General features: G+C 39.5%; 2 protein-coding genes across 3 annotated transcripts; one reads left to right on the top strand and one right to left on the bottom strand.

Annotated features, from left to right (window-relative positions):
• Positions 1-93: 93 nt before the first annotated feature.
• Positions 94-2,748, top strand: LOC105915541 (heat shock 70 kDa protein 12B-like). Of its 2 annotated transcripts, XM_021309038.2 has the most exons (4): positions 99-613; positions 828-1,052; positions 1,153-1,324; positions 1,415-2,748. In XM_021309038.2, the coding sequence occupies exons 1-4, from the start codon at positions 332-334 to the stop codon at positions 2,440-2,442; spliced, it is 1,707 nt and encodes a 568-aa protein (XP_021164713.2). In that variant the 5' UTR covers positions 99-331; the 3' UTR covers positions 2,443-2,748. The 2 variants fall into 2 exon arrangements, with proteins under 2 accessions (XP_035995551.1, XP_021164713.2); XM_036139658.1 differs by lacking the exon at positions 1,153-1,324 and having other exon boundaries at positions 94-613; positions 1,415-1,482.
• A 1,440-nt stretch (positions 2,749-4,188) lies between these two features.
• Positions 4,189-20,355, bottom strand: LOC118563773 (histone-lysine N-methyltransferase, H3 lysine-79 specific-like). Its single transcript, XM_036139667.1, has 13 exons — positions 20,273-20,355; positions 17,519-17,563; positions 17,294-17,335; positions 16,855-16,899; positions 16,559-16,606; positions 12,420-12,446; positions 9,552-9,599; positions 8,349-8,384; positions 5,686-5,733; positions 5,363-5,540; positions 5,149-5,241; positions 4,997-5,074; positions 4,189-4,916 (listed from the first exon to the last, which is right to left on the bottom strand). Exons 1-13 carry the CDS (start codon positions 20,290-20,292, stop codon positions 4,722-4,724), a joined length of 903 nt encoding a protein of 300 aa, XP_035995560.1. The 5' UTR covers positions 20,293-20,355; the 3' UTR covers positions 4,189-4,721.
• Positions 20,356-23,324: the final 2,969 nt, after the last annotated feature.

The following is a 23,324-nucleotide window of genomic DNA, read 5'->3' as shown; positions in this document are numbered from 1 at the left end:
ATGTAATCTCACTGCTTGGTAGAGGGGCAGAGGTTCTAACTTTAGCTCTATGACAGGCATGTCCAACTCCAGCCCTTGAGGGGTGGTTTGCTGCATGTTTTAGGTCTTTTCCTGCTCCAACACATCTGGTTCAAAGGAATGATTTTCCTTTTCAGCCTGTCGTCGAGGTTCAGCTGTGTTGAACCAGGACAACGTCTAAAACACTGCGGTAGACCAACCCTTGATTCCTGACTTTGGACACCACTGACTTAGTTTATACGTATACACCACGGCATCTGCCTCTCTGTAGTTTATTTGGATCTTGGACACAACCAGCAGGAGCTATCCTACAATGGGAGACTCTTTCATCATAGCTATAGACTTTGGCACTGCATACAGTGGATATGCCTTCAGCATAACATCCAGAGGAGAAGAAATTGATCCTTATGTAAAGGTCTGGGGTGAAGAGGTTGGATTGGAAACCCCAAAGACTCCTTCCTGCATTCTTTTTGATCAACAAGAAGACTTTATCAGCTTTGGTTATGAAGCTAAAGAAGATTATCTTTCAAAAAAGGGTCAAGAAGCGAGAGACAAGTTGTTCTTTGACTGCTTCAAGATGGCCCTCTATGGCAAAGTGAGTAAAATACAACTCATCATTAGAGTTTAATGGGATCAAATAGACTTTTTTTGGTCAAGACTGTTAAAATTATTTAATGATTATTTACTTTCCGTAGACCTACAGATCAGAAACTACAGTCTAAAGGCAGGACGTGTGGATTTATTTTCATGACTTTAAGAGGTGTTTCATTTAAAACATGAACACTAAAATTTTGTACCCCATTCTTTAGGAAATCAACAGAGATCTGATGATCAAAGCAGCAAACGGGAAATCAATGAAGGCACTGAAGGTTTTCACAGAAGCGCTGAGATTCCTGAAATATGATGCACTGGAAACCATCAACTCCACCGCAAGAGGGAAAAAGTTTCTTCCCACCGACTTCACCTGGGTGCTGACTGTTCCCGCCATCTGGGATCCGTCAGCTAAACAGTTCATGAGAGAAGCTGCAACTGAGGTAATGCTAATGAGTCTATTCCTGCCAGAAATGACACATCTACAGCAGAATCTATTGGGTTTTCTCATTAGAAAAGTGGTGGACACGCTATTGTTTGTAGGCAGGTATTGTGACAGCGGGAAACGAAGATAAACTGGTGATTGCGCTGGAACCAGAAGCAGCTTCAGTCTGGTGTAAGAAGCTTCCGGCTGAGGGCTTCATCACACAGAACATCAGCAACAACTCACTGGATAAGTCTCCAGGAACTCAATACATTGTTGTCGACTGTGGAGGTTACATCCTAAACTTTGACTAAGATGGATGTTTGTATAGATGCAGAATTTGAATGTAAGGATTGTAAAAAAAATTTAATTGTATTGCAGGTGGAACCATTGACATCACTGTGCATGAAGTCTTGGAAGGAGGAACATTAAAAGAGCTGCACAAGGCCTCTGGGAATGACCTGGGAGGACAAAATGTAGACAGAAAATTTAAACAGTTCCTCAGAGAAATATTCTGTGATGGAGTCTGGGATAAATATGAGGAAAACTACCCTGGTGAGGTTCAGAAAATAATGTATGACTTCACACTTTTCAAAAAAGGGGATAAGGATATAGAAATCACCTGCTCACTTAACCTGGGAAGAATAGCACAGGCCAAAAAAGACATAGAGCAGTTTCTGGTGGGAGTGGACGGAGCTTCCTGGGATGAAGGATCGATCCGAATCTCCAAAGAGAAGCTGAGGTCATTCTTTGCCGAGAGTCTGCAGGGGATCATTCACAGTCTCAACAACATTTTAAAGAGACACCACAGAATTGAGTATATTCTGTTAGTTGGAGGGTATGCTGACAGCCAGATTCTGCAGAGACGCATCACTGAAGCATACATTGGTGAATGTAAAGTTCTGTGTCCATTTAGGCCACAGGAAGCGATCCTGAAAGGAGCCGTGGAGTTTGGGAGAAACCCAGCAGTTGTAACGACCAGAAAAAGTGCCTTTACCTATGGGATAGCTGTTGCTAACAGGTTTGATGAGTCAAAACATCGGGCAGAAAAAAAATACACAAACAAAGATGGTGAGTGGTGTCATGATATTTTCATGAGTCTGGTAAAAATTGCTGAGGATGTTGGTTGGAACCAAATCAAAAACTTTAGCTTGTATCCGACTAACTCTGATCAAACAACCAGGAACTATACTTTTTATTGTACAAAAAGTAAATGCCCAAAGTATGTGGATGAGGAGGGAATAGAGAAAATTGGCAGTTTTTCAATTGACTCACCAAACACTGCACGTGGGCTGGATCGTGAAGTTATTCTGAATATCAAGTTTGGCTTCACAGAAATGAAAGCAACAGCCACCGACATCGATTCAGGTTCGACAAAATCAATCAAGCTTGACTTTATGAGGAGGTGAAATCTTTCTGCTGTTTCCTGAGTTCACAAGAACATCTACATCTACGTACAATATCAAGTTCTGTACGTACTTTGTGCATACAAAATGACAAAGTTGTCTAAGTCTACCTTGTGGCTTTTGTGGTCATTTGCCGCTTTCTGTCTAAACATGGAACAACTAATGGATAACAAAAGGTAAAATACTGTAATCCAGCAATATTGTAACAAATATTGCATTTCTAAACAAATGCATCTGTGATACCTTTTCTTATGCGTTCTATTGTTGAATATTGAGGGCTACCAATAAACTTATGTCTGCACCTCTAAATCTCATGATCCATTTGTTGTAAATATTAGGCTTGCATGAATCATTTTACACAAAACAGCCTATAATACTGGTTAATATGTAACTTTAAAGGTTCTTCATTTAGATTAGTCAAACATGAACTAGCACAGAGCTAAATCCCTTTTCTAAAACAGTTTGCAATATACAAGCAATTTAAAAAACGTATTGCCTCCTGCTGTGATTGTGATCTGAAGTTGCTATATTTCATAAAGACATGAGATAATTTTTAAGACATTTTTACTTACAATTTTTAGTTGTATTGCTTTCCATGCTTCAGCAAACAAAGGTCAGTTTCTTACATAGAATGTTTTATTGCTAAAGAAAAATTTGGAAACCAAAAGTGGAACAAGACACTGCTACATCAAAACAAATGTGGTGAAACTTGCTGCTACCCGAAAACAAACCTCGTGTGGAACAAAAGTGACATTTGTCCTCAGTGATCTGTCTAATCTTTGGACCCAATAACATTGGGTTTCATTTACATTAAAAGTACACTCAATTTCCTGCTCCCAAATTTCTTAATTTGTCAGAATTCAACATTTTACAAACACTCTAAGTTTAGAAAGTGTCTAATCAAATCAATAGTCTATAAAAGTTGAACAGTTCTGCAGGAAGAAACCCCAAATATACTGGATTCAGGTATTTTTTGCAATGGCCTTAAAAAATTTACCTTGCTGCTACTCACCAGCTTTTTGATAATGGAATTTGAAGCTCAGGTTTTGTATGAAACAGTCATTTGATGAAAGTGTACACGTTTCTGATTTTAACAAAATTCTAAGAAGCTGCACAATGGTTTTAAAGCAGACAGAGAGCAGCAGAGAAGATACAATCTTCTCTTTTGCCCATCCAGTGTACGTTGGCATGAAAGGATGCACATAAATGACAATTACCTTGTTGAATATATACATAATTGAATTCCAGGTTTAGGGTTGTTTTTTGCATTTTTGTACATCCAATTAGATGATTCCACCAAATGTGAAGTATATACATATAGAAATGGTCAGTTCTTTAATAAAGCAGCTCAAATAATTAGGTGAATCTCTGTTAATAGTTTAATTGCCATTGTAGACCTGTGCAGTTCATTAGTTAAGTTAGGTTCACGGGAAACCCCAAGAATACCGCAATAAATATTAGAATATAATAGGCAAACAGTTTTACATTTATGATGTTTAAATCCCTGAAAACTGAAGAGCTTAGACAACAAAAAGTTACAATAAAGCAAACGTATCAGGTTTCTAGTGAGTATTTAAGGGAGCTATATGTAATAGTGACACCTTGCGGCTCAAATCGATACAACAGCTTGCCAATCACAACTACCTAATATGCAATTTTTACACTTTCTGTTACTGTCAATTTTTACTTACACAGGATAGGTATATAATACTGTATTTTGTTATTTTCTGGTCTGCTTCTCTTACTGGCATCTATGTTAGCAGGCTGCTGCTCTTTCGCTAAGATAAAATACCAAAGGCTGCGCTCTGTGCTGGGAACTCTCATACGATTGGCTGAGAAACAAGGAAGTAGTTCCAGACATTGCCTCTAGGTTTGAAAGAAGAAAAAGTTGACTAATTCATGGTTGATGGAGAGGACTGATTGTTTATAGGGAATGTTAGTTAAATCCCAGGTGACCAATGATAATGATTTAGGTTGATTTTTACTGTAGATTTCTTACTTAGAACTCCTTTAACTAAAGGAGTGTTTATCATAAACATGCCTTTGCAAAGGAACTGCTTAGAACTCTTCACACTGAAGAAGTCTCTTAGAGAAGAGACATAATGTTTTAACAAAGACAAACCTGTCTAGAGGACCTATACAATTTCTTCTTTTTTTTATGAACATACATATTCATTTTTAAATAAAATAAAAATTGTGATACAATTTTAAAGTTTCATGTTAAGGGATTTCCACAAGTTTATAGCTATGTAAATTGACATTGATTTGTGATTATTTTGTTTTCACTCATTTTCAGAAGCAGTTGTGACGTATTTTGGGAAAAAGTCCCATTTGTCCATGGACTGGGGGTGATTCTCCCAGTCAGGTTGAAGAGGGGGGCTGTTCAAAGCCATCAGGCAACCCAGCCAATAACATTCAGTGCCCAAATACGCCATCAGATCCTGAGGATTTTCTGCTGTATTTCCAAGAAAGGGCTTCTGTGGACAACAAGTAATAACAGTTATTTTTTGAATTTCATGAAGGGTGTTTTGAATTAAAAGTTTTGTATTAGACCCACCTTTGAACCAGCATCATTTTTTTCGTGGTAGAGAGTCAGTTGCAGGTTCTGGATTGTTAACTTTCTGTACTGTTCTGCCTGAAGGAACAAAGCTCAGTTCAGACACACAGCAGGAACACAAAAAGTGAATTTAAAGTGTTACACTTCAGTACCATTTGTGCTGCAGCTCCACCATTTGATCGAAACACTTTATTGATCAACATTTTCCTCTCTTTCATTTCAGCTTTTGCCTCCCTGAACTTTGTCTGGTATTGTGACATAAAATTGAGATGAGCAGAAAGGAGAGAGCAGAAACAGCTTGTTTCAGTTGTGATGTGAAGCAAGAATGAACTCCACAGTTTGAATTTCATGCCATAATTACTGTACCTGGATCAGTTCTTTGACAGAGTCTGGAGGGATTTGGTTTGATTTAAAACATTTTTTCATTTTTGGCCAGTCACATCTCAGGGTGTCATACATCTCTGTCAATCTGTTCTTATTAACAGGGGAGTTAAGGCTCATCGTTTCCCCTGTTTTGATTGACAGAGCAACATCCCCTGCCACTCTGTGAAAACACACACATTCATTTTCAGAAAAGTATGACAAATACTAGGTTAAGCTTTACATTTACATTTCAATTTTGTGGTAGTGGTAATAAGACCATCTTAACTGTCAAACTGGAAAAAAGCAGAAGCAAACTTGTACACTACCTGTCCTTGAATGATTTTAGTTGTTCCTCTTTTTCTTCTGCGTCAGATCTGTGCAACAAAACGAACCACTTGTTAAAGATCCCCAGTGATTTTGAACGGGACTTTTAAAAATCAAAGCAAAGGTATTCCAAATTATAACAGTTATCAGACCTGTAAAACTCTTTTAATCATTTTTGACCATTCCTATCTTCTTAAGAATAGTGTGGTATTTAAATTTTCATTACTGACAACAGCATTTATAGTGCTAAGCAAAAAGACCATAAGAATTCATGTTTGGACTTTTAGTTAAATAAAAACAGAAAAGGATCTCAAAAAGTTTTAATATATACACAGGTGAATAGTAAGGGTCATGAACACCTGGTTTTTAATAAATAAATAAAAACACAAAAAAGAATAGCTAATTTTTAATGACTACATTGGTCTTTGAGAAAGTAATTGAGTTTTATCCCTGCAGGCAATCCACATGTTGACTCCTCCATAGAGAGAATAATATGAGTCAATGTGAGGTTTTTAAAGCTAAAAACCAATGCAAAAGGTACTATTTACAGTTAAAACGCTAAAGATAAAAATACTAAAAATATGTAGAAAGTATAAAAAATATTAAAGTATTTAAAAGTATGTATGACCAGTGCAAACAGACAGTAGGATGGTAAAAATGTATTGCACTGTTGCACAAAAGGAATAAACAGGTAGCAGCATCAGTGTCAGTGAGAGCCTATGGTTCCATCCGCATACCCTTAATAATTACTAGCTCCTGTTCTGTAACCTTTCACTGGGTCAACAGTAAGAACTCTATCGTGGGGAGAAGAGGAGTTTTGAACTGCTGTGCCGATTTCGGACAGCCTCTAACTTTGACGTCATTACATGATGGAAATGTACATGGATGATTCTTGTCAAATCCAGGCCTTACAGCCTTCCAATAATGAACGACAAAGTGTGTGCTCTCTTCCATTTGGGACATTTTTGTTGATTTCCACTAGGTGGCTGTGCTTACACATATGTCACACAAATGATTGTGGATACCTTAAGGGTCCTTAGCGCCAGTACGGGACATTGCAAGGTTCCTATGCTAAAGGAGCTATGAGAGGGAGCATACAAGATCCTTCTCCTACCTCCTTCCTTGGTGACTGCACTATTTAGACAGCACTTATCATGGCAACCGCTGACGCACTTCCAATTTGGCTAGAGTCCGTACCAATAGAGGTATTTGGATAAGGCCAATATTGTACATCATACATGGTGTTTCTTGTGGAGTGCAGGGTGATTTGGGCTCTGGGACAGAAACACTTTTTCAGTCTGTCTGTGCTCTGATGCATCTGTAGCCACACAGTGGCAACCCACAGCTTCCCATGGGGATGGGTTAAATGCCGAGAACACATTTAATTGGATAAATGTTGCAATGACAATAAATATGACTATTATTATACTGTAGAAGATTATTATTATAGAGGGTAACTGAGCACTAGCATGGGAACTGTCCTTCATGATGTTGCTGTTAAGGCACCATGTGGTATAGATGTCTTTGAGGGAGTGGAGGGGCCACTCATCAATCCTTTAATCTAGAGGGGTCCTGGGTTGGTTCTGTTCAGTGGCAGGTTGTTGTCTGAACACCAGGACATCAGCATCTGCACCTCCTCTTTTTAGGCTGCATCAGCTCTCTTTCAGATAAGTCCGTCTACAGTGGTGTTATCATCAAACTTGCTGACAATGTTGTTTCTGTGGGCCAGACTACAGTCATAGGTGTAGAGGCAGGACAGTACAGTGGTGAGTCTGTGTTCAGTGTATGGGTGGAGGAAAGGTGGGGGTCAGTGTCACAGCATGAGTTCTGTTGGATAGAAAATCTTAGATCTGGGTACATATAAGAGGGAGAGGCTCTGGGTGTCCACTTTGGTGACCAGAATGTATTCTAAAAAACTAAGAAGGATATTTGTCAACTACAACACAGTATAATTTAAACTAGCAGCACTTTCAGGCAGAGACGTTTCACACCTCCACATTGTCCGTTAATTTCTGATAATGGACACCTCGTCTGTCATTATCCTTTAGATATGTTTCTTTGCAAAGTGCCTTTAGATGATATTGGGTGTGGATTTGAAATGGTTTTGCATGGTCTTGTTATTATGTTTAAAGTTTCCCAATATATGTCTATGCATCCATTTTCTTACTCGCTTTATCCCTTGTGGGGTAACGAGGGGTTGCCGGTGCCTATCTCCAGGAGTTCAATGGGTGAGAGGCAGGGTACACCCTGTACAGGTCGCCAGTCTGTCGCAGGGCAACACATAGACAGACAGGACAAACAACCATTCACGCACACACTCACACCTAAGGACAATTTAGAGAGACCAATTAACCTAACAGTCATGTTTTTGGACTATGGAAAGAAGCCAGAGTGACCAGAGAGAACCCACACATGCACAGGGAGAACATGCAAAGTCCATGCAGAAAGACCCAGGGTTGGACTCGAACTCAGAACCTTCTTGCTGCAAGGCAACAGTGCTACCCACTGCACAGCCCAATATTTGTCTGATTTAATTAAAATGTACTCAAAGATACATCAAATATTAGATAATATTTCTTTTAGACGTTTTAATACTGGTGTACATATAGGCTTTCCATGTTTTTCTTCTTTTTAAATGAATGAATAAAAAAATAAACACATTTACCTTGTTCTTTGAAGTCCTGCCTCCATCTCCTGTACTCTGTTTAAAAGCATCACATATAGATAGATGTCTCTTGTCAAAGTCAGTAAACAATATTTCTGCTGACACAAAAATGCAATCTTTTATTTTTTCTGAGACTGAAAATGAATTTTCTGCATTGCCAAATGTCTAAATTTCTTAAAAGATGCCTCTGTTAAATGTTCTGCAGTAGAGATTATTCTGTGGTGCTCAGAAATGCAAGCAATGAGCTGTGCAGTTATTTTCTGCCAGGTGGATAACTTTCATTGAATTTTGGATGTGCAGTTTTTCAATAGCATCCAAATTGAGTCTTTAGAAGATTAGTCTCAAGAAGAACAAATACAAAATTACACACCCATTTCACCTAAAAGGATCTGCGCTCATCTGGTATAAATTGTACTCTTTTTTACTTGAAACTCCTGTCATTAATGTGCTTTTCCCGTCTCTGACATCTTCAAGTAGGTTTTTGTGTACTACTTCTTTAGACTCTATATACCCATGTCAGATTATTTTCTTTTGTTTCATCATAAATCATTCTATTTTGTGCAAAGTTTGTGTCACGCTAGCAAATGAAAGTACTGTTGTCTTGCTGTTGTCACTGTGTGGCAGGGTGTGTTAAACAGTGCTTCGTTGCCAGGTTTGACAGTAACCCCTGTTTGAAACCAACTTTAAATGGGAAATGCAAATCAAGTGTTTATGTGTTTGTAATGTGGCGTGCATTATATATTTCTGCAGCACATTTTAAAAATGCATTGACTGTGCTGGCTTATTTTTGTAAGCTTCCATGTGAACCATCAAATAAAGCATAGAAAGCTTTGTGTGGCCTGCGATCTATGCAACACCCCTGCTCTAAGTGGTGTATTTGTGTTCAGTCTGCATTATAATTTAGCTGTGCAATGTGTTCAATCCTTAAAAAATAAAAACAGTAAGGAAAAACTGATTTTCAATCATTTATTTAGTATGCCATTAATTATATACATTTGGGAACTAACAGTGGCTGTAAAAATTTGTTCAAGCAAGCTGCTATACTCAACTTCTACTTTTTGACAAGTTGTTGAAAATATCTGGAAAGAAAAGCTTTTGAGTTCTTAAAATCTCTTTCAACATTTATACATACAGTCTTACAAACCATTATACTGCGGTCTGTCTACGTTTTGGACCCTGTTTCCATAATTTTATCCAACATACCTTTGCTTGAGGGCTTCAGTTTCCTTTTCCTTTTCTTTTAGAGCAGCTCTGGGAAGTAAAATAACCATCATGAAAGCATCTGACACTGAAATAATGCCAGACTTAGAGACTAAAATAAGACACTGGGTTACCTGAATGATTACTGCTAAATTTACCACAGAACATTTACACCAAATTGGTTTGCTCCCCTCTGACTATTCCTAAAAAGTTAATACACAAACAACTGGACTTATTTCCGAAGTTTGAAGACATTTCACTTCCTATCCAGAAAGCTTTCTCAATTCAAAATGTCTGAAATAGGTAGAGTATCAAGCTTTATAGTACTGCCCAACAAAGGCCTTGTAATGGCTTAGATAACATGCAAATTGAACCGAAACAGGTTTATATTGGAGAAACCAAACAACCTCTCCACAGACGCATTGGTTCAACACAGGAGAGCTACCTCCTCAGGACAAGACTCTGCTGTCCACCTACACCTTAAGGACTTTAGAGTCCTTAACAAAGAAGACAGATTGTTTAAAAGAGGTGTGTAGGAAGCCATCTACATTAAGAGAGAAAAAACAACCTTAAACAGAGGAGGAGGCCTTAGGTTCCAAAATAAAAAAAACTTACAATACAGCTATAGGATTAATTCTGGCCAATCATCACCTCAATCTTCACCTTCATACCTGTTTATCAAAACATTGCTCTTGTAAGACAGACCCTAACAACTCCCCGTAACAGAGCAGTGGTCCAGTTTCGGTTGAGTTTGCCTGTTATCTAAGGCATTACAAGGTCTTTGTTGGGAATTACTACAAAGCTTGCTACTCCACAATACTCCAGACATTTTGAATTGAGAAAGCTTTCTGTATAGGAAGCGAAACGTCTTCAAACATCGGAAATAAGTCCAGTTGTTCTGTTTTTTTTAACCTTTTTTGGAATTACCATGACCTGGATGACTGAGAATCTTCACCAGCATATCCCCTCTGACTACAATGTTTCCTTCAAAAAACTGTTAGTCTGATCAAAATACTTTAGCCTACAGTATATCAAAACTGATTTAACTATCTGCTTTTTTGTAAAAATATTAGACTGGATGTCTGTGTTCTTTTCTTAAATCAAGGATGAATAAAGTCCTTTTTTAACATGTCTCGTCTGGCTGTATAATACTAATAACTGCTTTCTTAATGCCAAACTGGATGAAAATACTCCCAATTATCATTAATCTACAGGTTTGTTTCAATACAGGTCTATAACCTCATTTGTGACTATGGCTGACTTTCATCAAGCCTTCCTATGGTCCGACATTTTCGCCTCAGCTGCGACACTTCAAGAACGCGCGGGGTCTCACGCTGTATCTTTACGCATGATTCAGCTGTTGATTTTTCCCTCTTTTCAGCTCCATGCACTTCAAGACTAACTTTTATCGGCACCTTTCGCAGTGACAGGTTTATCATCTCACTCTTCACCCTGACCATACACCTCCTCCTCTATTGCGCAAGGCGCTCTAGTGCGTAATTATGTAAGCTGAAGGTTGAATTTGAAGTTGTTCTCTGAGCACGTTTTATTTTTGTCAAAGCGGACGGATTGATTACTTTCTGCTTCACTTTCACCCAACTAATAGTCTTAAAGGCAGATGCCTATAGGAGATATCGCTTTTATTTATGTATTGTAATCCTAGATTCTATGAGTATATGCACAGCTTCTCAAGTTCTGCGCCTCACTGGTTCCTGGGGACAGTAGAAAAAACGCTATTTGGGAGCTGATTGTCCAGTCCCAGTATAATTTCTTCTACCGTGTTGAGGTGAGCGGATTTGTATTTTTATTTTTTTACATTAGTGCACTGCAAGTGATAATACACAGTGGGAACATATGTCTAAATCAAGACTGTAAAGGGCTCCTTTAGAGGGAAGGGGAGGAATGAGGAGCTTGAGCCCCCTATGTTATAGGTCCCTCAAAATGCCCCTTTAAAGGATGCACCTAAATTACGTGTGACTTAATTATGCGCACCTAGATCAAGTGCAAAGCAACGCAGCAACCAACTGAAGCACCGCTCATTCTAAGCGGTTAAGATTGAACAAAATAGCATGAAACACAATTACTAACTCCTGTATTGATTTTAATTGGGACATTTTGCTATTGGCAGAAGGTCAGGAAATGTAATGGGCCACATTTTAAAGACTGGATGGTGATAAAAGCCCCTGGTCCTGAGGGAAGGGATGGGAGAGGAGTAAGTAAGAGTGTTGAGGCACAGAAACACAGCACATTTTATTTAGACACAACGCATATTTAATAAAAATGAAACTTATAAACAGATTAAGTGGTGTTTTAGACTGCATCTGGTTAGCGGATCTATTTTCTGACACAACGTGCAACCGCAACTCATTATGCATGAATGTTTTAAAGCTGACAGCAGCTCTTCCCTCTTTACTGGTAATGTTTTCCGGCTTAAATTATTTTAGCGGTATGCAGTATCGGACTGTACTGGCTTACATTCACCCATGTATGTAAGTGTATCTAAGCACCTGGATCCAAGCACCTGTGGCTTCAGACCCACCAGACACCCTGCCTCCGAGGACCCTCAAACTCAGGCATCCCCTACATCAGCCACAACGCCCAACAGGACAAATCCATATAATCTTTGGTTATGTTTTGGCTGGTCCATACTTTAAAAATAAAACAAGCTTTAAATGAAAGTTAGTAAACCAGAATTTGCTGTACGTTATCTATTTGTGTGTGTAAAAGTACTCAGACTGTGGATGATGCAAATAGGACACAGTAAACAGAACTTAATGGGTGGTTGTTAAAACTACACATTTCCACCAGCATCTGGACATAGATAATCTATATCATAAATTGATACAAAATGTACAAAAGATAATTACTTACTCTTTTTCAGCTTCAATCTGTTCAATCCTTTAAGAAAATAAATAATAACTGCATTAGTTTGAAAGTTCCCTTTAAATAATTCATTTGATATGGCATTAATTATATTAATTGTCGGAATTAACACAGCCTGTAAAGCTCTGTTCAAGTTATGGTTAAAATGACATAGCAGTTCGATACAATTCGATGGGCAAGACACTTCACCCTGCTGGCGGTGGTTAGAGAGCCCGGTGGTGCCGATGTACGGCAGCCTCTCTTCTGTCAGTCTGCTCCAGGGCAGCTGTGGCTGCTAACATAGCTCACCACCATCAGGGTGTAAATGTGTGAATGACTGTGAAATGCTTTGGGGTTGTCAGACAAGTTGAAGCACTGTACAAGTACAAGCCATTTACCATATAACCCTATGTTAAGGAAAAGACTAATGTCATCACTTATGTCAAGATTTTATTCTTATCATCATCATTATTAATTACTTACTTGTTCCAGCAATAACAGGTAATGTGTTATACAGAAATAACGACAGATGTGGTTCTACATTTTGAGTGTCTATATTTCCTGTTTTTTAAACTGTGGTTTCTGCTGAGGCGTTGTTTCGTGACACAAGATGTCCTGTGACACACGTACACACTCTACTCCAACCAAAGATGCTGGGAAAGGATATGCTTATCCAAACTCATTCTAGCTACGCCACGTAGAGTATCTCAAACTTGTAATAAAAAGCTCCAAGGGGGAGAGGCTCATTGGAGTTCGTTTTGCCTGAGGTGGTGATACAGTGAAATCCATTAGCTTGACTCTCCTTATGCAAGTGAAATCTTACTGGTGGTGGATCCTTGATTGAGAATAGGTGTAGCAGTAATCCAGCCTGAGTGTGGCTAGAGAAGGTGAACTCATGTGTGATAAAACAGTTATGTTTTAGGGGGCAATATCTTTTTCAGGGCCATGTAGGTTTAGATATTTTTTCTCCCTTAATATTAAATGCCTTGATTGTGTTGTTTTTGACTATTATTAATTATTAATTTTTATGATGTTCAAAAACACTTCAGTGTGACAAACCTGCAAAAACATAAGAAATCAAGAAGGGAGGAAAACACTTTTTCAAACAACTGTATGTATTCTGTCCTGTTATGGCTAACTTTCTTACCTTTCACTAGATGTTCCTTTACCCGTTCCCTGCACTCAACACAGATTAAAACTATACACTGCCAGGTGTATGGTAAAGGTGAGTCCAAACTTACAGCACACCTCACCACTATCTTACAGCTCTTATACATGTCCTGCAACACTCTGACAAGTATTTTAGAGTAGTTTGTTAGAGTGGTTGTATTTATAAAACCTGTATAAATTCCTCTCTTGCTCCTAACTGTCCTACATATCAGACAAATAATTGTATGCTTGTTGTTTGGTCTTAGTAACTCTATCTTCACTGCATCTCCCTGTACTGCTGGTGACTCTCTGCTGTCCTTGTGGTGTATTTTGACCTATTTTTCTGTACCCACTCCTGTACTCACTTGCTGAAACACATAATCTATTTGTCATATTTCCTCTCAGTCTAAATACCAAGTTGTCTCCTACCTGTCTGCCTGATAATGTGTTATGACATTATGACGTGACAAACTGTAAGTCCCAGCATGCAACACAGGTGACACTACAACTACTCAGAGCCACGTACTGCTCCATTTACCACGGAAGGTGGTGACCGTCCACAGATCAAATTACACCTGGGAATAAAACCACAGTGGACAAAGACATAGTTCTTCTTCTTCTGTGAAACAACTCTTTGTTGAGAAGACATATCGGTTGAATTTCTGTGTGCTGTCAGCACATGATGGGCCCGTGATCAAATTCTTGGTTTTTGCTGCATCACCTACTTCCTCTGTATTGTGCATCAGAGAGGTCTGGACTTTAATTTAAAATAAATTAATTTTTAATTCAAGTGGAAGATCCTGCATGTCTCAGTGAACTGACAAGATCTTTTCTTTTTGTTTTGGCCAGGCAAATTACTGGAGCCTCCAGAGAGCCGACGGGCTCTCACCCAGCAGTGAACATCGTCGTCACTTCACTACGCCAAAACCCGCCTGAGATCCAAACATGCTGAGTAGTTCACCACTGAGCTCACCTTTTAAGGAGCGACACTAAGTAAAGAGATCTCCTTTTTTCCTTTTCATCCATAAGGTGACATTTTGTGCCTGGGTAGAGCATATTAGGAATAGTTTAATGTGTGATGTGTGGTTATAAGTGACTTGTACTGTGTTTTGTGTTGGTGAGAAATGAGCCGTGCTGATCGTCTGAGTTAGAACGTTTTCCACACTTCTCTGTTCTCTCTCTCCTCCTGGTTTCCGCCTTCACACCAGGCCTGTGACCTCAGAGTCGCCATCTTGTACCATCTAGCTTCAGGCCTGTTTATGTAGACCTTCACAGCTATTTTAGCCAGAATTCTTTCAATGCTGTTACCTCACAGTGCTGACATGTTGATTATGATAGTCAGTGTTGAAACCAATACAATTTCTTATCAACCACAAATTTATTACAAATTGCTACGTCTCACTTAATCCATTTCGACTGACTTTTATTTTCATTTATTTTGTTTAGTAGTGAGTAGTGTTTCTAGTACTTACATTAAACAGAATAATTACTGTATCAGTTTAATAAATAACAACTAGCTAAATCACAGGTGTTTGCGGTTATTTTGAATCAGCAATTGAATGCTCTCTAAGAGTTACCGCATTTCCTCCTATTTTCTGGCCAACATAAGTTAAGAAATGTTATTTAATAAGCCAATTGTTAGTGGTAATCAGTACTGGCTCATACCCCTTGATCACAACCATTGGAAATGAATTTCGTTATAGCTATCCTTTGTTTAGGAATGATATACTATACTTTATAATTGCAAATTATAATTAATAAAAAGATTCATAGTCAAACGGGTAAAATTGCATAACAATGTTAGCTGTAGTTGGCCAGTCATCCACAAGCACTTCCTGGCAACCCAGAGACTCCTCACCTACCACTACCTTACTGTCACATAGTTCCTTGATGTTGCGTTGTCTACAGAAGATGTAAATTACTTGTGTGCTCCTACCTCTGTCATGATTTCGGCACTGTTGCCTGGTCTAATCTCTCATGTCACACACCTGTTTAGCTCTGCCCATTCCTCATCACTTCAGATCTGTTCCACCTGCTCTCACTAGTATATAACCAGCTCTAAGACCAGGCAACAGTGCCAGTTCATTTCGAGGCATTTGTGTGAGACTTATACAAGCGTTTATTGTTCTGATTACCTGATCCCGACCTGATTGCCTTTCGACCTCTGAGCCTGCCTGTTCCAGTCTGATTCTGTTTGCCCAATCTGTTTCCTGACTTCTGCCTATCCTGACTACCTGCTTGATCTCTGCCCACTGTGTACCGACCGGATTAGTTTCCTGACTACCGAGCTTGCCTGCCCTCATTCAGTCTGTCTGCTGGTCTGTGTATCGAACCTGGAACCTATTGTTACCCGGCTCCGTCCTGAATTGTCCCTCGGCACCTCATTGGCTCTCGGACCTCCTGGCTCCGACCTTCGACCACGTCCCCGACTTCGTCTTTGGCTTCGCTCTACGGCTCATCCTGCTCACGGTTCTAATCTCCTACCTGTCCTCCGTCTTCCGATACATCTGCCTCTGGGACTCTATGAGCGGCAACCGCCTCACCGGATTGGCGTCCCGCCAGCTGGGGTCTACCTCAGCTTCTGGATCCGAACTGACATTAAGACCAGAGGCTCCCACTGCAGACGCTGACACCTCCGGCTCCGTGTCTGATCTTAATAAACTGTTAAACCCTCACTGTTTGTTTGCCTCGAATACTGAGTCCACCTGTTCTGAGCCTAACAACCTCTGCTCCTATAAGTCACCCTGCATTCCTCTTCTGTAAGAAGGTATTATCTAGACTCTAGATTCTAGAGGTTTGTCTATCCTTTTACATAGTCTAAATCCATCTGTCCCTCAGCATTCCTTTACTGGATACTAATCCTACGCATCCCTTCCTCATCACCAGATCCGTGTCCATTGGATACGTGCTCATAAAGTTTGTTACTACAACAAAACCTTTAAGGCTCCAAAATTAAGGAAACTTTCATTTCATGTCTATCATCGCAGAATGTTTTATACCTTTGCTTGAGGTCTTCAGTTTCTTTTTCCTTTTGCCTCAGCGAAGATCTGTGGAGGTAAAAATGAGTAGCTCTCACTAAATGAATGCAACAGTTATAAACTGAATGTATCGTAATAACCCTTTCTGTTGAATTTACTGCTGAACATTTGCATTTTCTTTGTTTGCTGACATCTCCACACTTTTGGCACTGACCTATAGTGGATGTTAACTGGATTAAATATGGTTTTAAAGATAAAATCATTGAATTATTTACCATAAGAATTGTATTGTATTCTAAAACCATGAAAATATTTACCTTAAGTCATGTTCCTTTTGTTCATCTGTGTCCATCTCTGGGGTCCTTCAAATAATTAAAGAAATACAAGGGGATTGTTTTGTAACTAATTAGTTGAATTGAATAAAAACACAAAATTGATTATAAGGACACTTAATCACAGCAGACTTAAACAAAAATTCAGCACATTGCTCTTTGGTATCTTTTCTGACTCCTACATTTTTTATTTTATTTTTTTTTAATATTCAATATTGTCCTTAGGTGTGAGTGTGTGTGTGAATGGATGTTTGTCCTGTCTGTCACTGTGTTGCCCTGCGACAGACTGGCGACCTGTCCAGGGTGTACCCCGCCTCTCGGCCAGTGTACGCTGGAGTTAGGCACCAGCACCCCGCGACCCCATGAGGGATAAAGCGGATCAGAAAATGGATGGATGGATTCAATATCTTGAAACAGAAATCACCTTTGTTGGAAGGCTTTAGTTTCCTTCTCTTTTAAAGCAGGTCTGTGGAGTTAAAATGAGCAGCAATTAATGCAACTATTATAGACTGAATGGTTCTTATTCATCCTTTTTGTTGAATTTACTGCTGAACATTTTTTGTTATCTGACATCTGCACACTTTTGGCACTGATCTAGAGTGGATGTCACCTGGATTAAACATAAAGGTAAAACCATGAACATATTTACCTTAAGCCATGTTCCTTTTGTTCATCTGTATCCATCTCTTGAGTCCTTCAGATAATTAAAAAAGAAATACAAGGGGATTTTGTTGTACCTAATTATTTGAATTGAATAAATACGACTCTAAAGACAATAAATCACAGCAGACTTAAAAAACGTAAGCTACATTTACCACATCGAATCAACTAATACATTTCTGTGAAGTAGCAGGTTAAGATAAATGTTAAGTTTGTTTCAGTGTAGTATTTGTAAATATATCTGGATTTGATATATTGTTACTAAATATAATCACATATTACATATAGATATATTTTTACTTTCAAGAGACTGTCCTATTGTATAATTGTTGTTGATGCTCAGCCTCATCTTTTCACAAGTGAGGTGTTGGCTAAATATGGAGGACCAGCTATGACATGATCAAAAATACAGAAAAAAAATAACTATCAATATATAAAAAAGCATAAAAGAAATGCACATGAATTCAAAAAAACAAATAAATGTCAGCAGTGATAAAATCTTAGAGTAAGACATAGGTAAATATCTTTTTTAATTAGGTTATCTATTAATTCCTTTTGTTATTTATTATCTTATTTATTTTAGTAATGTTTGCCAACTTTATTTATTAGTTTTTAAATGTATATACTTCTGTTTATGTGTAATACATGTTCTGTTTTATTCTTCCTTTCTATAATTTTACTCAATATATTTCTTCACCCTATTTATTTCCTCCTGCCCCTTTTTCCATTTCTTTATGCATGTCAGCCACATTATGCAAATGAGGAGGGGGTTTGTCTGAAGTAGACAACTGCTCCCAATGGCGTATCGCGAGTGAGCTATTTTTAGAACGTGACGTCACGAGACGTCATATCACGTGGTACGCGGTAGGGCAAGCTTGCTGTGTCCTCCGCTGTTTCGCTGTAAAAGAGCTGTGCGTTACCCTTGGTTTTACTCGGTAAAACGACTGCTTTTTCCAAGTCTAAGACGTCACCTGACCATGGTTTTTAAACATTGTTGGTATGGAACGTGCAACAGCGACTCGAGGTACGCTGATCGGCCGCATATGAAGAATGTTTTCTTCATTAATTTTCCTGAAATTCAAGATAGCCAAGGAGAAATGTCTGCGCTGAGTACACCGGTGCGGTCGGCCTACACAACAGTTCAACCCGGAAAAAGTCACCTACATATGTAGCAAGCATTTTGTTGGAGGAAAGGGCCCAACCGAAGAACATCCTCACCCAATTCCAGCGACATTAAGTAGTGAACAGGTAAGAGTTTTTTGGTGTTTTATTGAAGCTTAAATCTGATCATACGTCAAACAGCTCACGACGAAACGAGCCATCCTTTGTTACACTTTTGTCATGTCTGCGTGTCTATCCTGTCTCGCGATATTGGCTTGGGTCCCTAAATTGACCATGATTGTTTGTTTTGTCATCATTTCAGCTGGAGAGGTACGCTCGATGATTCTGATATGTAAACAGTTGTTTTGTAGCTACCTATTGGCAACATATACCATTCCTGGACGGTGATTTCAAACAGAAAAAAAACGGCCAACGACGCCATGATGCTGAGCAGGAAAAAAACAACAACGCCTTACCGTTCGATCAACTCGGCCCGTTTTCCGGTCTTTTTAAGCCCTCGACACTCAAGCCATCGTTTGAGCTGAAGGTTGGTGTGTTCTTCGACAGTGCGACCAGTAAACCATGCACCTGGGACATCGTCTTGCAAAAGTTTAACGGCTGCAAAGTCGGTCATATCGCTGTTTTTGTATCGTAGGTTGTTTCTGTAATGGCTGGTGGCTACGGGCGCTCTCTACCTGTTTGTCCTAGCAAAGCGGCAAGGGGCGTTGCTCTTGAGACGGTGACGTGACGTGCGCGGTACGCCATTGGTTGGTTAGCATCAGACTTCAGACTTAAAAAAGATATGTACATGTAAATCTCACAGTATAATTTATTTATTACTTACATGTATTTATTTGCTGTATTTTTTGCATTTGTTGTGTGCTTATTTATTGAGCATGTACTTAATTCTGTCAGGGTTCCCTCTTTAGACAGTTTCTAGATCTTTCCATCTCTCATCCAGACCAGGTATCTGCAGTCTCCACTCCACACCTGATCACTGCCACCTGCCACCTCCAATCAAGTCAGAGTCAGTCCACCTGCCAATCTCCCTATATAAACTCTCCTCAGCCAACTCTTCCCCGCCGGTTCGTCTTCCTTCCACCAGCCTTCTGCCTTCGTCCTTCTGCCTTCCTCATTCCTCACTGTCTCCTTCGTCTCAAAGCTGCCTCACTCTCCCTCTTTGTGCCTGCCTGCTACCCACCCAGCGCCCAAGAGCTCCCGCTGCCGAGCTGACAGTTCTTCCTCCACCTCAGCACTCACTCGTCTGCCCAGGAGGCTTCCTGGCACCCTGCACCTGCATGGCTCCGCAGCACAGCTCCCATGGTGCTTCTGCTCCTTCACGTCCACCTGCTCCTGCCATCGTCTCCCGCCTGTTCCAGTCTGGTGCAGTTTCCTGTCCCTCATTCTACAGCTCAATGTCTCTCAATAAAGTCACTAAAATGTGGCTCTGTGTGTAGCTGAATTCAGGTTCACGAGATCCTTTCCTGACAAATTCTATATTTATTTAATTATGACAGAGTTGGTCCGCTATAAATAATAAGCCAGTTTTAATTATTTTAATTATACCAACCATTAATAGTAAAATGTAACAATCAAAAACAATAACTGTTTTTAAAATGCAACACATGCAAGCATACTTTACCTGTTATTCTGGTTTCCCATCTCATACCTGTTTACAGAAAAACAGGGCAACACTGTCTCAAGAAAACTCTGGAAGAACGTTGAGTTGCTGATTTGACTGAAAAAAAAAAAGACAAAGCAATAAAATGATAGAAAAGGTTTTCTTGGTAACTTTCAGTATGATAAAAATCTTTTAATTTGAAAATTGAAAAACCCATTAATAGTGCAACAAATGTTTGTGTAAGGTTAAAAGTCATATATTCTGCTAAAAAATAAATGTTTTTAGTCCTTTTTTAAAAGTCTCAATAGTCTGTGGTTCTCTCAGAACTTCAGGGACGGCATGCCATGACCGGGGAGCGATCAAGCAAAAGGTACGATTACCCATGGTGCTCAACTTAGTTCTGGGGAATGAGAGGCAGTTTGAATTTTCTGAGCAGAGGGATCGTGTTGTAGTGAGAGTGGTGAGTAGTTTATGTAGTTATGGTGGAGAATTTCCATAGATGCATTAGTGGGGTTAGAATCGAGACCTTATTTTCAATCCTAGCAGAAATGCGAAGCCAGTGAAGTGAATGGAGAAATGTTGTTATAAGGCTGTACTTTCACACATTGATTAGGATCGTTGCAGCACTGTTCTCAACATATTGTAGTTTCTGCAGATTCTTGTTAGGGATCCCGAAGAGAAGTGCATTTCAGTAATCCAGCTTGGAGGAGACAAAGGCATGGACCAGTTTTTCGGCATCAGCTAAAGGGGGTGTAGAACAGAGTTTTGTAATATATCTGAGATGATAGAAGGAAATCTTGCAAAGATGTTTTGATGTGGGATCCAAAGGTGAGTTGTGGATTGAACCTTACACCAAGATTGACTAGTGTAAAGAGGTGAATTTCCTGACCAGAGATATTTATACCGGTTATGGAGGATGACTGGACTTGATGTGGGATGACAACAAGGATTGTCTCAGTTTTGGAGGTTATGAACTGGGGAAAGTTGTGTTTCATCCACACCTTTATCTTCTTCTGACAGGCAGTGAATATTGTAGTTGTTTGTGAAGCTGCAGTGGGGTGTGTCTCAGATTTTATTTATAATTGTGTGTCATCAGCATAAAATTGAAAAGAGACTCTGTGACGGCTGATGAAGTGGCTAAGCAGGTTGTACATGATGTAAAGAATACGGTCAAGGCTTGACCCCTGGGGGACCCCGCAGGTGATTGTTTGTTGCCAGGACCTCATGCTTTTGAGTTAGATGTACTCTGTTCTGTCAGTAAGGTCTGATCTAAAGCAGTCCAGAGCAGTGTCAGTGAGTCCAGTGTTTTGGTGTAACCAGTTGTGAAGAATGCCATGGTCCACAGCGTCAAAAGCAGGAGACAGATTGAGAAGTAAGAGGAGGTAAGGTGAGTCGGCCTCTGCTGCCATTCGTAGGTTGTTTGTGACTCTAACCAGGGCTGATTCTGTGCTGTGAGCAGAGCGAAAACCAGACCGAAACTTTTAAAAAAGCTTGTTATGTTTGAGGTGGTCCCAGGGATAGGCAGAAATAACTTTTTGAAGTACTTCGGAAAGAAATGGGAGATTAGAGATGGGCCTGTACTTTGTATGTCTACCTGGATCAAGGATGTTTTTTTCAGGAGTGGTCTAAATATTGTCATGGTTTGGTGGTGGCGAGGACCTAGGTGGCAATGAGGCAGTGGGCAGCGCATGATGTTCACAAGGTTTAATGAAGGCAAAACTTACAGGAAGTCAGGCTTGGCACAAAACTTAGGACATTGGCAGAGAAGGAGCAGAAGAGAACTCAGGAGGACACAGAGCAACGCAGAATGACCCGACAACACGGAAACAAGCCAGGGGAACTTAAATACAGGTGGTAATCAGGGGAACACAGGTGAGTCCAATTAACTAAAATAAGCCCACAGCACAGGGATCCTGTAAATTATGCCTTTTTAAGAGCAGGTGGAACAAGTCCAGACTGTAGAGAGTGGTTTATTATATTGGTAATAAGAGGGCTTAAAGCAGAGGTGTTTACTTTAACTAGAGCTCTGGAAAAGGATCGAGGGCACAGGTGGTGGGCTTGATCTTTTTTTATGATTTTCTCAACTTCTTGTTGGGAGTTTTCTGGAAAGCAGTATAGGGATTTTACAAAATGTAAGTGTGCAGTCAGGGTGGTTAGTGTTGAGAATACAAGAAGGGAACAGCGGCTTGAGTTTGCTTTTAAAAAGGCCTGGAGCTCTTCTATAGGTTCTGTGAGTGAAGGGGTTTGTGGTTTAAGAAGATGGTTTACGGTGGAAAACAGCTGCTTGGAGTTTCTCGGACTGTTTCTGATGACATTTGAGTGGAATATGCCTAAGTTTCTTTGAGCAGTCCCCTTTGATGTTCCTGAAAAGCAAGGTTGTGCACAGGGACATCTGTGGCTTTTCATCTCTGTTCGATTGCACGCCCAGACGCCTTCATTTTCTGTAGCTCACTGGTGTACCAGGGGGCTGATTGTGAGAAAGAGACTGATCTAGTTTTGTGCGGGGCATGGAGATCCAGGATACTTTGTAATAATTCAGAGTCCTTGGCTGATAGGCAGCGTAGAGGAGGGATATGTTGGATGCCAGCAGCATTCTGGATCAGCATTTACACATTTATAGCCTGTATATACATATACTTACAGTTATAAAACACTCATAGCCCATATATACTTAGATTCATTTATATTTACAACTATAGCACAATCATAAGAATGTTACTGTGGACTGCTGAAGCACTTCTGGATGGATGAAAACTGAGTTTAATGTTTGTACTTCTGACATGTGAAAGGACGATAAATTCTATTCTATTCTAAAACCATGGAAATATTTACCTTAAATCATGTTGCTTTTGTTCATGTGTGTCCATCTCTTGAGTCCTTCAGATAAGTAATAAATAGAAGGGAATTTATTTGTGACTAATTAGTTGAATTGAATAAAAGAACAAAGTTGACTCTAAAGACAATTAATCACAGCAAAATCAGAAAAATTATAGCACATTGCTCTGTGGTAACTTTTCTGACTCCTAAAATTTTGGAAAACTTTCTTTTAATATTCAATATCTTGGAACAAAAA

Source organism: Fundulus heteroclitus, chromosome 7 (assembly GCF_011125445.2).
Source record: "Fundulus heteroclitus isolate FHET01 chromosome 7, MU-UCD_Fhet_4.1, whole genome shotgun sequence".
NCBI lineage: Eukaryota > Metazoa > Chordata > Actinopteri > Cyprinodontiformes > Fundulidae > Fundulus > Fundulus heteroclitus.
This window is presented reverse-complemented; position numbering and strand designations above follow the sequence as displayed.

Excerpts from the sequence above, each read along its gene's own strand:
- LOC105915541 (XM_021309038.2), top strand. The coding sequence starts at position 332 with ATGGGAGACTCTTTCATCATAGCTATAGACTTTGGCACTGCATACAGT. Across the intron at positions 1,053-1,152 it reads TGAGAGAAGCTGCAACTGAG|GCAGGTATTGTGACAGCGGG; the intron begins GTAATGCTAATG and ends TATTGTTTGTAG. Across the intron at positions 1,325-1,414 it reads CATTGTTGTCGACTGTGGAG|GTGGAACCATTGACATCACT; the intron begins GTTACATCCTAA and ends ATTGTATTGCAG.
- LOC118563773 (XM_036139667.1), bottom strand. The coding sequence starts at position 20,292 with ATGGGAAACCAGAATAACAG. Across the intron at positions 17,336-17,518 it reads CAAAAGGAACATGGCTTAAG|ACCTGCTTTAAAAGAGAAGG; the intron begins GTAAATATGTTC and ends TTAACTCCACAG. Across the intron at positions 12,447-16,558 it reads ACTGAAGACCTCAAGCAAAG|GATTGAACAGATTGAAGCTG; the intron begins GTATAAAACATT and ends ATTTTCTTAAAG.